General features: G+C 43.1%; 1 protein-coding gene across 2 annotated transcripts; it reads right to left on the bottom strand.

The window, feature by feature from the left end:
• Positions 1 to 269: 269 nt before the first annotated feature.
• On the bottom strand, positions 270 to 13,705 carry LOC116999516 (annexin A8). 2 transcript variants are annotated; one of them, XM_033066300.1, is made up of 14 exons: positions 13,611 to 13,705; positions 13,058 to 13,162; positions 12,900 to 12,946; positions 9,540 to 9,630; positions 9,180 to 9,274; positions 7,982 to 8,095; positions 7,156 to 7,246; positions 6,500 to 6,579; positions 5,825 to 5,884; positions 5,270 to 5,363; positions 3,391 to 3,486; positions 3,061 to 3,119; positions 2,063 to 2,185; positions 270 to 627 (listed from the first exon to the last, which is right to left on the bottom strand). In XM_033066300.1, the coding sequence occupies exons 3-14, from the start codon at positions 12,918 to 12,920 to the stop codon at positions 571 to 573; spliced, it is 981 nt and encodes a 326-aa protein (XP_032922191.1). In that variant the 5' UTR covers positions 12,921 to 12,946; positions 13,058 to 13,162; positions 13,611 to 13,705; the 3' UTR covers positions 270 to 570. The 2 variants fall into 2 exon arrangements, with proteins under 2 accessions (XP_032922191.1, XP_032922190.1); XM_033066299.1 differs by lacking the exons at positions 13,058 to 13,162; positions 13,611 to 13,705 and having other exon boundaries at positions 12,900 to 12,998.
• Positions 13,706 to 15,039: the final 1,334 nt, after the last annotated feature.

Here is a 15,039-nt window from a genome sequence, read left to right as displayed (position 1 = left end):
GTGCCCCTTGGGGAGCTCCCTCTGGAGTTTTGTAGATAAGCCTGCTAAACTACTGTCTCTGACACTAAATCTGTTCTGACCCATGCCCTAAAGCCTCATTAATATCTGGGACTCCTTTCAGACTCATCCTGCAAGCATCAAACGGCCCCCCATTCTACCAGCTGGTCCCAGTGAAATTAGCACAGCTTCAGGGCAGCCCAAGCTTTGTAGAGTTGTTCAGAGTTGTGAAACTTGTTAAACAGAGGGTTTAAAAGAGCCTTTAATTCCATGTCAAAGTGCCATCCTTCACAGCAGGTTAAAATAGAAAGAAAACGTAAAGAAGAAAATGGAAACAAGAAATTAACATTTCCCCTTATGTTTGAAAAACTGTTTGAGAAGTAGATAGCATCCAATATGTAATGAGCATCCACATCCTTCAGAGAGCTTTGGATATCTCAACCATTAAATTGATCTTCTGATTTCCCCCTCACTTGGATCAATGGAAAGATTTTCTACAAGTACATTTTCAGAGCCTTGTTCACTGTTAATCTTCTGTCTGTATCCGTTTCAACATCTTCCTCCCAGAGTCTGTCAGTCACTGCCACAGAGATTCAACAAGGCTGTCTTGTAATCCCCGCTGGTATCCTCCTGACAGGAGAAAATATTGAAAAATAGGTGAGTGTGGAAGTTCCTCTGCACGCTCCAAGTGCTGATGTTGTCAGTCTGTGGAATATGCCCACACAGGAAAAGGACTTTGGAGAAAGCAAGCCAGACCTCAGCAGAGCTGCTGCCAGCTGACACACCATCAAAAGCGAATGGAGAAATGAGGCCTGTAGCTACCACCTGAAATAACATTCACCAAGTCCAGTTTTTTCCTTTGGAATGCAGGTGAGCAATTGATCAAGGATCTGTCTCACGGAGCAGCACAAAGTCAGCACAAATGACAGTAAGTAAATGTGTTGTGTTCAGATTTTTGGTCCCTGGATATTCATGTAGCACCTCTTCCCCACAGGAAGGGAAAAGGCACTACAGTCAGCCCTGACACATAGCATTTTTAAAAAGCCACAAATGTGGTCATTTTGGTCTAGAAGCACTACAGGAAATATTCGTAGGTTAAAACAAGTGCTCCCTTTGAATGTTTTGTGGTGACAGGTGTAAAGCTAGTTTCACTTCTCAGATGGAATGAATATTCTGTACAGACCCTTGAAGACTGATCATTAATCAACACAACAGACACTGACAATTATAAGAAAGGCCCTTCATTACAGAACCATACTTCCCATAGGGACTGCTAAGGACAGGGCTTCTGTGCTGTTTGCACAGGAGCAGAGGAATGTCCCAAAATCCTTAGGATAAACAATAAAAAACAGCATTTCAGGGAAGGTACATTCATTCAGAGCTGAGACTCAAATGCTACAATAAACCTTGACAAGGTTCAGTTTCTGAATCTATCTCCTCACAGTGTAGACCAGGCTTTCACCTGGGATAATGCAGCAAAAAACCCTCAAACAACAGGAAAAAGGGAAAGAAAATGGAAAGGGAAAGAGGAAAAGGGAAAAGGGAAAAGGGAAAGAAAATGGAAAGGGAAAGAGGAAAAGGGAAAAGGGAAAGAAAATGGAAAGGGAAAGAGGAAAAGGGAAAAAGGAAAAGAAAAAAGGAAAAGGAACAAAATACCCCAGCACTATTTTGATGTATATGGATGGCACTGGCTTGAGGTAGCCCAGGATGGAAGAGAGAGAGAGGAGAAAATGGCACAGCAATGTGGGATAGGTAACAGCAATGCTTCATTTAATTTAGATTAATCTAGGATGTCATGCAGTGCATGGATACAGAGACTGGTCCATGAAAATCCTAGTGCAGTCTCCTTGTGTTTGCTTTGTCCAAACCACTTACAGAGAGCATAGGGTCTGACTCACCTTTCATGTCTCTCAAGGACACAACTATTAACAGGCTAGAGAAGGAGAGCATGATCATAGCAGAAAGGACATTGCTACTGCAAACAACTATGGAAGCATCCCACAGTGCTGGACAGGTTAGGAATACATGCAATGGCTGAGAACCATCATATCAAGATTCTGCTTACCGAAATCATAGCAGAGAGAGACTTTCCTGCCATACGCTTGAATTCAGGCTTTATAAGATTCAGGTCAACTTCACTTCGAGAAACAAGCACCCTTATCAGAGTTCCATCATCGGTGCCAGCCCCCTGGAATAACAGTCTTAATTAATTAATTAATAGCATTAATTGATATGATAATACATCAGTTTGTGGTGTTACTGGGAGTTCAAGGAATAAGTTATGCCGACTAGTCCAGAGCAGAAGGAGTGAGATTTCAAACACCACTTGGCACCTGTTCTGTGGAACATCTGCATCTCTTTCTGGAGGGCCCTCACACCCTCACATCCTCACACCCTCACACCCCTCCCAGGGGCCACTGCCAACATCACAAGCCCACCAGGGAAGTGTGCACAAGTTTTGCATATGTCAAATACAAAAGCAAACATGGTGGGAGTTGGCACTGAATACAGACTGTCGTCCTGCAGCACCACCCAGACAGTGTTTGGCTTCAGCCAATATTGTTTAATCACTCACAGGAAAAATTAAGGTCACACTGATAACAAAACAAAATGTTTGGAGAGCTGATATCTTGTACATACCTGTTAAGTATTACAGGGGCACAATCTGCAAATACCTTGTGCGTCCCCATATGAAACTGTTATTTTATAGTGCCATTGAGAGAAGAAAATACTGTGTTCCAGTCTATCAACATGGAAGGTGAATTGTGACCTTAAACAACCTCCTAGAAAAGCCTCTTCCAGAAGTTTTGTCTATGTCCCAGAAAGTGGGGCTGGGCTCCTTGCAGACTCTTAAGCCACAAAAGCCAGACTCCCTTGTTATCTTGAGCTTAAAGGGTACTTTTCTACTCCAGGTGTTTGAAAGGATTCTGCTATTACTTGCAACAATTGCACTAAACCTGCTGAATTTCACCAAAACCTTGTCTCTTCTAGTTTGAATTGGTGCAAGCCAGGTTACAAATTAGGTCAGTATGAAAACCAGTGTGCTACAATGAAGAATCTTACCTTTAAAGCATTGTACAGCCTCTCTGCAAAGTAGCAATGGATGTTCCTGGTGCATTTCACTAGGCATAGAAAAAAGCTCAGTAAGAATCAATGGTGATTCTAGCCCAGGGCAGGAGGTGACTGGGAGCCTACATGCTTCCCATTAATTCAGTGTGCTCCTGGAATCTGAGTTTATCTTACCCAAGAGGTATCCCTTACTTCCTTTATATATACCTTCCTTCCATATACCTTTATAAGGTATACCTTTACCCTTATACCTAACATAAGTCAACTACTGCAGAAGAAAAGGCAGCTGACTGTGACAAAGCAAAAGGAAAGGTCTTCACTTACCAATAGCCAGCATGGCATCCTCAAGTGAACCACGAGTTTCACTCTTGATAGAGTCTTCTATGCTCTTTCCAGCCAGTTTCTGGTATTCTTCAAACACTGTTTGAAACACAAAGAACTTTTTTTTTTTTTACCAAGTCACCCTCAAGGCATTTTGTGCCCAATATTTACAGGCATTACTTGTGTGGCAGTATGTACACACAGAACCTGCAAAAGCAATGGACACATTTGCACCAGCTTTAGGAGGCTTTGGTCAACATCAGAAATCAGCTATAAAGATGGATGTTAACATTTACAAAAAGCCAAACCATTCATGCTTCTTAATTCCCTGACTTCAGGAAATTTCAGTCTCCTCAAGTTTATGTGGAAACCTGACCCTTCATTGCTGTCTTTCACCACAGAAATAAAGCAGACAACAAAGTTAGGAACACCTTTGGTCTTGTGGTTATTGATGTCATTAGCTTCTGGAGCCAAAATAAAATCAGCTTAAATCTAGGACTATGCAGCTCACAGCCCATGGACTTTAAAGCGATGACAACACCATTTGGGGAAACTTACAATTTCAACCACAATTTAAAATAAAAACAACCGAGAAAAGATGAGCAAAACACGGGTGCAGATTCTAAGATATTTGAATTCCCACAGTAACAAAACCTCAGCAACAGGGTCATTGCTTGCCTCATACACTCTGTATACTCCAAGGCTCAGAAACACAGGTATCTGTTTATATTCTTAGCTTTCTAGGACTGACAAAGAAGGAAAACTCCTATGTAATGCAATAGACATATTAAGAAACTTTGCTCAGCATCCAAAATCATCAACACTCAAGGCACTTTGGGGAAATAGAATACAGAAGAGACAGATGGATACAAACTTCTCAGCTCAAACCTACTCTTTCTATTAAAAAAAAAAAAAGCTGCAATAATTACACTCAACTTTTAAAGAAAAATAGCTACAGGTGGCTGTAGCACAGAAGAAATTGCTTGGTGCCACAGTAGGTTCCAAAGACTGGTTGCATTATCACAAAAATCAATTCTAAAAGAGAGATACAGACAAATAATATAGAGACCACCTATTTATGTTTGTTTGTTTTGTTTATTTTTAAGTGACCTTGGGAGATTGAATTTGAAACACAAGGGGGAGCTGGCTTCCAGGGCATAGAAACAGCCTCAGAGGACTTCAGCTTGGAAAAAGCTCAGGCATATCTAATTTATCTCTGGATAAATGCATCAGTTTAGGTCCACGTATTTCACACAGCACTTGATATGCTTAGATTCAGCCAACATAACAAAATCTGTTATGCCTCAAAAGCCTTGAGAGGACAAGGTTTGGTCTCTGCTGTATGGACAGTGTGGAGCTGAAGTCTCAGCTGGAGCAGAGCTTGTGTCTTCCCTCCCAGCAGCCTCTGATGCCCTCAAAAGGACCTGGGGCAGAAATGCAGGCTGCACCCTGTGATTTTCCAGGACTGAATAACCAGCTATTTTTTTTGTGATTTATTTTTCCCCAGAGGAACCCACATCCAAGGGGACGTGTCTGTTCACCACATGCTCCTACTTAATTAGGATGGTACTCACTCACACTCACTCACTCACTCACTCACTCACTTCTTGGATTTATAAAAACAACTATCCAGTTATCACCACTGTATAGGGATTCCAGGACAAGCCACTTGATTTTCAGCAGAACTAAATTTTCATAATCTTTCAAAAAATTTGCTGGCAGCTTTTGGCTACTGGGTGACCAGGGATTAGCAAACAGGCTCAGGTACTTATTTCCGACCACCCATGTCTCTCATCTATAGCCCCCCTCTTTTTGGCTAGGGTGATTTCTGATTTTGGAGGCTTGGCAGTGTAGTGATGGTAGTGTGGGCTCTGCTCCATACCTTTCATTAAGTGTGTGGCACTCCTTTTGCACAAGATGGTGATGAACTGTATCTCATCAGTGCCCCGTATTTTCTCTCCAGCAGCATAGAGAGTCTGCAATTTAACACACAGTTATTAGCACTGTTCTCTGTGTGCAGCTGGAAAAAGAACAGAGTTTGGCTGAAGGCATGGCTGGGGTAAAGGGGTTTGGAGTAACTGAAACCACTGTGAGAACCACAGTCTCCTAGAATGGCTGGTTATGGAAACCTTTGTGTCTCCTAGTCAGACTGGAACATCCACTCTCTCCATCCTTTCTACCCCTCCTGCAGCAGCTGGAACAGACACCACTCCACCATACTTCCACATACCAAAAGCAGCTGAGCCAAAGCCCAGGCCTCATCACTACTCTTGGGAATGGCAGAGCTCAGCAGGCAAAATTGAAAAACCCCAAACTACTTAATGATAACCCCACCCCAAATTATTGTGACTCCGACCCTCTGCTGACAGTGAAGCACTCTGAAGTTCAAGAAGGTGGGAATGCAGGCATATCAGTGATCACAGGTATTTAAGAGTACCTCTGCATCCTGAAGAGCCAAGGCTGTGTCCACATAGAGGGTGGCATTGTCCCTCTCACCCTATGAGCAGAAAAAGAAAGGCAACACTTTTATCTCATGAATATTCTTCCATAAATAAGGATCAGAGCATTCATTCTGAGCAAAGATCAGTTATCCTCTCAGTTATCTATTTTGGCAGAGTACTCAAGCAGTAATATTTCAGACAGCACAAGTGCTAATTCCTTCACTGAAAGGTGCTGAAATCAGTCATATCAAGCAGAGTAAAAAATCACTCAGTTATTCTGCTACCAGGCAGGGAAATTCCAAAAACGTGGTAGGGTAAAAGCACTCAGCATTGAGGGCACAGACCCTGGAAAAGTGGTGAAGCCTAGTGGAGAGGTACTGATTTTTAAGACCCTTGTAGAGTACAGTGGCTTTACACATATTGAAAGTGAGAGGAGTCTCTGCAGCAGAGCTGGCTGGAACCTTCCAGCTCTCTTCCTGCTGCTAAGGGAGGGAGAGTTCCCTGCTTCAGGCACCTCGAAGCTGAAACAGATCCAGTCCAAGTGACCAGATTGTCTCTGCAGTTTATCTGGTGATCATGACTGTACTGGCTCTCCTATTGCATATCTTCTCCAAAAAAGAAGAGAAAAATGTGAAGACCTTTATACCATCATTTCTCTTCTCTAGCATTACCTGAAGAAGGCAAACCAAAATCTGTTCTAAGTAGCCACTCGTTTCCGATTTTATGTCTTGCTCCAGATCAGAACCATATTCTACACAAGGGAAAGAGAAGGACAAGGGAAGGATTTGTTATTTATTTAGGTGATACAGTCAAGATATTACCCAAGCACACACAATAGCCTGACACTGGGCAAGAGGGTCATTGAGGAAAAAACCAGGGCTGAGAGCAGCTCACAGCCTCTGTGATACCCAGCTGAGTCACTATCTCCCCTATGTCCAAGAAATAAACCCAGAACTAATTTGAGAGGCATAGCTGAAGGGATGAACAAGATAAAAAAATTACAAATACATATTTGATAAATTCCCATCTAGTTAATGGGAAGAAAAGCCAAGTGCACAGCTATAGTTTTGTTTGTGTTCTGACAAGACTCTGTACCCAAACTGAACCAGATTTGTGATTTGCTGATCCTTTACTGCAGCTGGATGAAGGCCTAGAAAGGGATTTTCAAGTTCTCTCAGCATAGCTGTTCTGTTTGCCAGCTGAAAGCACTTACATTGCTTTTAGAGTTAAATGCTTTTAGAAAAGCCATTTTCCTGCTGACAGTGCTAGCTGGTAACACCGTTCCTGCTGTGCTCTGACCACAGAAATCTGAGCCCCAGGCGCTCACCTTCTTTGTAAGCCTTGATTATCTCCTTGATCTGCGCTTTTGTCCGAGATGCCAGGATCTCTATGATAACACTTTCCCTCGTTCCCACACCCTATAATAGAAAACAGAGTGGAGAAATAAAGGTGGAGAAAGGCATCTAGTCATAGAGGGTGATTTACTGCTAGAGAAGTATGGTGAAGGGAGGAGCTGGATGGCACCTGAGTGTCAGGCTGTGTGCTGAGCTGTCAGAAAAAGTCCTGATGAAAGCTGGAGACACAAAACACATTTGGGTTGAACATGGTTTCTTTTACTGAGGCGCCTAATTTGTAAAGGATGATTTTATGTCACCCTGCATTTCTGGAGTGCTGCTCTGGAGTCAGATCTTTGAAGACAGGCAGCATTAGAGGAATGCAGGGACACCAGTGCTAGGCTAGTCAGTCCATCTTTGTACCATTTTAACAGATCATTCTGCATCTCAAACTTGTAAAGATACACTATCAATAGGTAGGATCCCAGCCAACCCCAACCTGGCCCTTGCACCACCACTCCTTGATTCCTTAAAGGTTTCATGGCTCAACTGGGGCATCAGGGCAGCAGGTTTGGGTGAATTTAGTTTTGCTGTTGCCTTCCCAGGCTTTATGTTGTGTATGCACAGAAACTTATAGCCATAAATATTTAAGAAGCATTTCCCCCCAGAATATTAATAGGACAATTAAGTATTTCTCAAAGGCTACTGCTAATAACAAACTTAACCATGCAACAGCCCAGTTATTAACACTTGCACAATTGCAGGAAAGTAGCACTGTATTTGTGCTACTACTTAAACATCAGCATGCAATTTGCTTACCTTCATGGCATCATACAGCTCCTTGGCATCATACTTGAATGGGGAGTACATGAGAGCTACAATGAGCCTCTCAAAGTTGCCACTCAATTCAGACTTCAGGCTTTCAATCAGATCCTGTTAAATGGGCATCATCACATGGTTACATAAGCAGCCTCACAGGATCATTTTGCTGCACATGCTACTCCATCCCCATGGCCCATGTAATGAAGCTGAATGACAGCATTGTTGATAGTTCATTAGAAAAGGGACTGAAAAAAGCACCTAACTCCAAAATGGGATTTGTCTAGGTGCTTACACATTCCCTGTTTTCTTGATATTCAGGCTTTCTCAATAATTAATCTTGCAGCCAATCTTCCTCCACCCTGCTTAACTCAGTGAGCAGAACCAGGAAGGTGAAGGCCTTGCATTGAGCAAGGGTGTAGCTTCAGACAGAGCTGAGTCCCAAAGCCTGCACATAAACTTGCACCCAGGATGTTTGCAGAATCAGGAATGCACTCCGCTTGAAGATGCACTTCAAACTTTCACTATAATGCAGGTTTTCCAGGACTCTCTGTTTCAGTGGGATGCAAGCACTCTATTTATTCCTTGTTCCATACCCCCCCATCCCCATATTTGCTTCCCTTTCTTAGGCTTTTGACCTTTTGGAAAGGGCAGTCCCCTTTCCAGCAAGGGTCATGAGAGACTCCACAGTGGGGCTGAGGGTACAGTCTGCTAGTGAGAAAATTTACCCAATAAAAGTAAGATTTTATCAAGGAAATAAAAAGAGATAAAGGAAAATATAGTTGTCAATAGCCCCAGAATTTCCAAGCAAATGTAATTAAATAAGTCTTTAAATTGAACTTTTTTGACATTTATAAAGGCCTGAAACAAACCAATATTTTACTTAAAATGTCACTTAGATGGGTATCAATTTTTGTCACAGCTTCAAATCAATAAGAAGCTTCACTTCAAGTTAAAACTGATCTTTAAAAAGCATTTCTGGTCAAAATGCATTTTAAAAAATGTAATCTTGAGGAGAAAAACTTTTTTTCCTGGTCAAAATTTAATTTTACACATTCATTGAAGGCCTTATAAATAGATATTAGTCTACTTATTTGCAGAAGACCTGCATATAGTTTGCATCATGCTTTCAGGGTGAACTGTACACCCATTTACTACATCCTGCATGCAATAAACCAATAATTGAATATGGAAGAACCTTTCCAAACTGTGCTTTGAAGGATTTGGCAATCTCTTGGCGCTGCAGATTGCTCCTCTTGGTTAGGACATCAATTATAGCTTGTTCATCAGTCCCTGTGGAAAGCAACAATAAATCATAAATACAGTGCACAGAATAAGCTGGGACAGGTCCAAAATCCCAATCTGAATATTCAGACAACCTTGTCTGGTTCATTGCCTTTGTGTAGAAGTTTAAGTACATACTGAGGAGACTTTAATATAGTTTTTCACAGTAAACTGGAAGTGATACCTCTGGATGGAAATTTCCGAAGGAATGGGCTTCAACTTAGCAATTATAAGAAGAACATAGAATTTACATATGTGGTTGGAGTCAACTCACCAAGCCCTTTCATGGCCTTGTACAGAATCTGAGCATCAGGTGCAGCGTTAAAATTTAAAGCACCTGCCACGGACCTGCCCTCCGCTTCACTCTGAAAAAAGAAGAAAAATACATGGCTTTCCACCACTGCTTTTCATCAGCTGAAGAAAAAGTATTTGGAAAGCACATTAACATTGAGGCTATTTATTGCCTAGACATGGTGAATGAAATCACAGAAAATAGAGAGACTGGTCTGAAGTTTCTCAGCAGAGCAAAAAGAAAACACAAGCTTCTCTCCAAAGAGAACACAAGTTCCTGTTCCCACCTGCCTGTACCAGCCTTTGCTGCTGGCAGAAACACGAAGTGCAAAGCACGGCAGGCAGCATTGCAAGCCTTGTGAGGTGCAGGCAGTCGGGCAGAAAAAGCACAGGCTGTAATAGACTGGACTTTGCTATTCACCCCTTAATTACAGTCCTTCATGGAGGCTATTGTGTCACACTGCATTTCTCAGTGGGTTGGTGCAGGGTAGTTTTCAGACAGCCTTTTGAATTCCTGAAATAGTCCTGTTCTCAGAGACCATGTTCTTCAGCAGCTGCTGAAAGAACTTCTGCAAAGCTGGTTTCAAGAAGGGAGCATCTCCATGGGAAGGATTTGGGCCAAAAGACTACTTTGAAGGAAGAGATCCATCTGGAGGAGTGCAGGTTTGATATTCTTCCCTGTACCAAGAATCAGACAAGAAGCCTCCTAACATACCCCTGAGGTGCTGACAGTACCAGTCACAGGGCATGAAAGACACACTGAGTCTTATTTTAGAGACCACAAGTTAGTAGGGGCATTGATCAGAACCCAGGCATAATTTAACAAAGCTGGTAGGCTTTGGAACTGGCTTGGATACATTGCCACATCTATCATCAGCTGGTCCTATCAACAGGGGGAGTATGTGGGTGGGTAGGCATGAAGAGTCATCATCACTTTATTACAATAGACACAGTTTTCTCCTTCCTAGAAGCAAGGATATTTAAGTTGGAAACTGCTATATTCTCATAAATTTACCTTTAGAGGCAGGGTTAAGATTAAGCTATTGGTATCAGCATGACCTGATACATATTTTACTGGGGTTGGCTCCACAGTGAGATGAAAATCAGAGACTACAGATCAGAAGGAAGCATTAGGGTTGTCCCACCTGGTTTGCATAGCATGGACCACCAAGTGCCACCCATCAGCCTCCTGCTAGGATGCAAATCCCTTATTCCCACGTGAAACAGAACCAGTGGGCACAGCTGGCACCTTGGCACGCTGGCCCCTTTGCAGCCCTGCTCCAGGAGCATCAAAGAGCCAATGAGGAGTACTGAGAGAGGCAGCATGCTCAGCAATCAGCAAGATTTGGAAAAGTTTGCTTTACAGCCAGCCCAGAGACACTCCTGCACCATCACACCTTGCTCCCAGCAGAAAAAGCAGCTGTGAAGCAAATGGTGCCAACAGGAAACTTCACAAGAGGTGCAGCTTTGAATCCAAATGGTCACTGAGCAGCAAGTTTAAGGCTGAGGTGAAGCTGTCACTGCATAAAAAAAGCAGTGATAGAGCAGGTGACATTGCCACCTCTAACAGTTTGGCATTGGCCTAGAAGAATTTGGCTGAGCTGGCAGGACCATTCCAAGTGCTCCTTTTCCAGCCCTCTGCCACGATGGCCAGCAGCACCACAGCTTCCCTGAGAAGCAGGCTAGACTCATTCATCTGAGTTTGCTCTGATAAGGATGGTCAGTCCTCTCCAGCTGCATGCAAGGGCCCTGTGAAGAATGCCCCAAACATTCTGGACCCATGACTGAGCCTGGTGACTCAGTGAAAGAGGGAGCACAAAGCAGAGCTTTCATTGGGAGGCAGTGGAAACAAATGAAACAATGATCTGTTTTTGGTACTAATTCCCATAAACAGTTACAGCCCTTCCTGGATCATGCAGCACATCTGTGACTCACTCATGCACCTCATTCTCTGTGCACATAGCTGCTGCAGCACAAGTACAATTGCACCAGTTTTTCAGAGAATCCCTGTTCATTTTGGTCTTTTTTCCAGCTGAATTGATCCTACAAACTCTGACTGAAACTACTTGAGGCGTTTGTGCTCATGCAAATATAAATAATTGGCATGAAAGCAGCTGAGGCAGTGTACCTTACAGCTGATGCTGTGAAAAGTTTTACCTATAAATGAAGGGAAGAAGGAATAAAAGTTTTACTACAAAAAATATTTTCAAACCTAAACAATATTTTTTTTAAAAAAAGCTGGAATCTGGGTTGGGTTGGGTTGGGTTAATGTTTAGGTTTTTTTCAGTCAGTATTTTCTGAGAAAGTTTCACATTTTTTCATTCCTTTTGCTTTTGAACTGCATTTTTAATGTAGGGTTTAGAAAACCAAATTTTTCACCATCCTTCTCTGGAGTTCTCATTTTCTTTTCATGCCTCCACTTGCTACAACACCAATTGGTACAAGATCATTGGAGTTTAAGGGCTTTTCTCCTTCTTTTTTCATTCCAAGTTTACAAATTATTTCCAGCTTGGGGGTAGCAGGGAATAGATCATCCAAAAAGAAAGAAATTAAGTGAGAGCTACTCCAAGCTCAGGAAAAAAATTATTATGCCAAATATCCAAAGGAAATAGGGAGGCAGGGAAAACTCAGAAGGAAGACTACAATTTTAATGTTTCTGGGAAAAAAAAATATTTTGAGACCCAGGAGCAAACCTGGCCTCCCAGAGAGGGTGATGGGGCAGCTGCCATGGCTGGCACATCACCAGAGGTACCTGGTGCCTGATCTGAGCCAGACCCCAGGTGCTGCCTCAGCACACCCCATGAGCTTCTCCCCATCCTGCCACATTCCCCTCAAAGCCACAAGCATTTACCAAAGAACATACACAGCATTTCTGGCTCCTGGCAAAGAGACTGGCTGTTCAAGACACATTATTGTTGAAATATTAAAAACCCACCAAAGATAGACATTGTGGCTTGACCATATCTTTCTCTGTGACCACAGCACAACAGGGGACCAAAAATGGGGACAGGCCAGTACCCTGGACTCACTGCCACAGGACAAGGGAGCAGACAAGGAGCCCACAGCCTCCCCATGAATGCAGGGATACAAACACCCCCTGCACCTCTCTCAGCTCAGGATCCTGATAGGGTCTATTTCTCTTCCTACAGCCAGCAATCATATCAACACCCTCCTTCATCAATGGTTTTGAAGTGCAGAACGCTATTTTACAGCCCGGAAAACAGTAAAAAGTCTTGCTGATTTTTAAAGGGAACTCTTCATTTCCTCACAGTGCCTGATGCAACTTATGTTTCCTTATTACAGTGCCAAAAAATCTCAGAGAGTCAGAATATCCTCTACTTACCCAGGCTTTCCACCATGCCATTGCTGTCTCAGTAGTGATACCTGGGTCTGTTGGTGAAGAAAACCACATATATTACACCTCAGAGTTTGGGAAGCTGAGATTTGAAGGGAGGCATAGGGAGGAGAGGAAGAAACAAAAGTTCTTTTCAATAAACTTACCCTAAGAAAAATGGAATAACTGTACTCCTCTGGAGGCTTGTTCCCTCTGGAAGCCGCAGAATGTAACTGGCCTCTCAGGCACACGCAGGTATAAAGCATCCTTATCTACAGGTTCCACAGGGCAACACCCTCAGACATGGCTCAACCTGTTTTTCACATATGATCTCACAGGGAGAGATCAAGTTGCTTAATAAACGAGGCTTCCCTTGTGAGGAGGCCTAAATTCAACCCTGTTGACTCATTGTAATTTTTCCACTGCTTCTCCCAATACACGCCCTTCCCTGCAAACATTTTGGCCTCTGGCACAGATACAACATGCAAATTACAACCAGGTAATTTCTCAGCATAAAAGAGGTTAGATTAATTCAGCTACAATTGAATAAGCCACTCACTACTCACTACTACCAACTCTTTCTATCTCTAATAATCTGGAGCACTGCCAAAAAGGACTCTAGAAATATAACATACCTTCCTCTACCTCTCTTCAAAAACTTTGTAAAAAAACCTCAAAGCCAAACAACCAAAAAATTTCCAAGCCAAACAAACCTCATACCCAGCCAAACTCCACATCATCCATGTCCTACACCTTACAGTGTAGCTCCATGAAGGATCAGATTGTAGGAGACTTAGGAGATCCCCCCTGCCATACTTAGGCTTTCACAGCATGAGTCACAAATTATCTCTATGGTAACATGGGAAAAAACACATTGAAGGCTAACAAATTTGAATAATGACAAACCCAGCTAAGTGTCATAGGGCTTGCAGTAGCTGCTGTGACATGTTAAGGTTTATGAGCTGGGTGCACAACTTCTTTCAAAAGTAAAAGAACTCAGTGGAACAGCTCCTCATACTTTAATTTGGTGAAATGTTTCTGTGAAATCATATGAAATACCTCATGGCTGTAGCAATATTTTCCTGTCTAGACTTTTGTCAGAATCTACTTATGCCAGTATTTATTTATTTATTTGCAATGGAAGGCTGCCCTGATGGAAACATTCCCACCAGCTATATCTTAACACTTGCTATATAGGAGCTTTGTGCCCTCCACATTTACAGGCCCACGTGGGATGCTGGGTAAACACCAGACTATGCTGGGCCTCTCTTATTTCCTTCCCACACACAGCTATTTCACTGCACTCCTCAAGGCCCCTGATGGCCTGGGAAGTTGCCCTGGCTATTCCCAAGAGAACGAGCTGGGCCAGCTGCCCCTGCCTCCAGCACATCCATCATGTGGCCAGGGCAAGTTGGGAGGGAGGAGATGGCATTGCCCTTGGCATGACAAACATGCTGCTGGGTCTGCACTGGCTTTGCTCCCAGGCACTTGTGAGAGGCAGGTTGATCAACAGCACACAGCAAGGAGAGCTCGTGGTCCTTCCATCCTCCTCCTCCTCTGGGGGTGCCTTTGCAAGCAGGGTGCATCAGCTTTTGCTGGAATACAGCATTTGCTGCCTACATGCACATTTCCCTCTGCTGGGATATAGCTGCTCAGCTTGCCACGGAGGTAAGCTTTCTTGAGGACTCCAAGGAGAAAGAAGCCCTTCTAGGCAGAAAATCAGAGTTACAGCAAACAGCCATAGGTCACAGAAGGCAGCAGAGGCCAAATCAGACAGCAAATGGGAAAAAGTCCAAGGGGACATTCTTGCCATCATAAACTAAAAAAGCTGTGAAGGGATAAACCTGGGTATTTTAAAGCATAGAAACACTGGCCAGGTTTTAATCAATATGGACAGGCTAGGAAAGGTCTGGAGCACCTGAAATGTGCTGCAAGACTCAGAGCAAGGCTGCACAGACTTAATATAGACCAGAGAGGTCAGCACTTGCAGGCTAGTGGGGCAGAAGGCAGTCCAGTGCCCCAGTGCCCCTTCTCCTTGTGCAAATATAGTTACTCTGAGCAGCTGTAAACATGAACAGATTTGTCTTCACTGCAGTTCTTGTCCCTCTCTCAGCCCTTGTGATGTGTGAGTGAGCTTATCTGTGGTTCA

Source organism: Catharus ustulatus, chromosome 8 (assembly GCF_009819885.2).
Source record: "Catharus ustulatus isolate bCatUst1 chromosome 8, bCatUst1.pri.v2, whole genome shotgun sequence".
Taxonomy (NCBI): domain Eukaryota; kingdom Metazoa; phylum Chordata; class Aves; order Passeriformes; family Turdidae; genus Catharus; species Catharus ustulatus.
The sequence above is the reverse complement of the archived record's forward strand: the minus strand, read 5'-3'. Positions and strand labels throughout refer to the sequence as shown.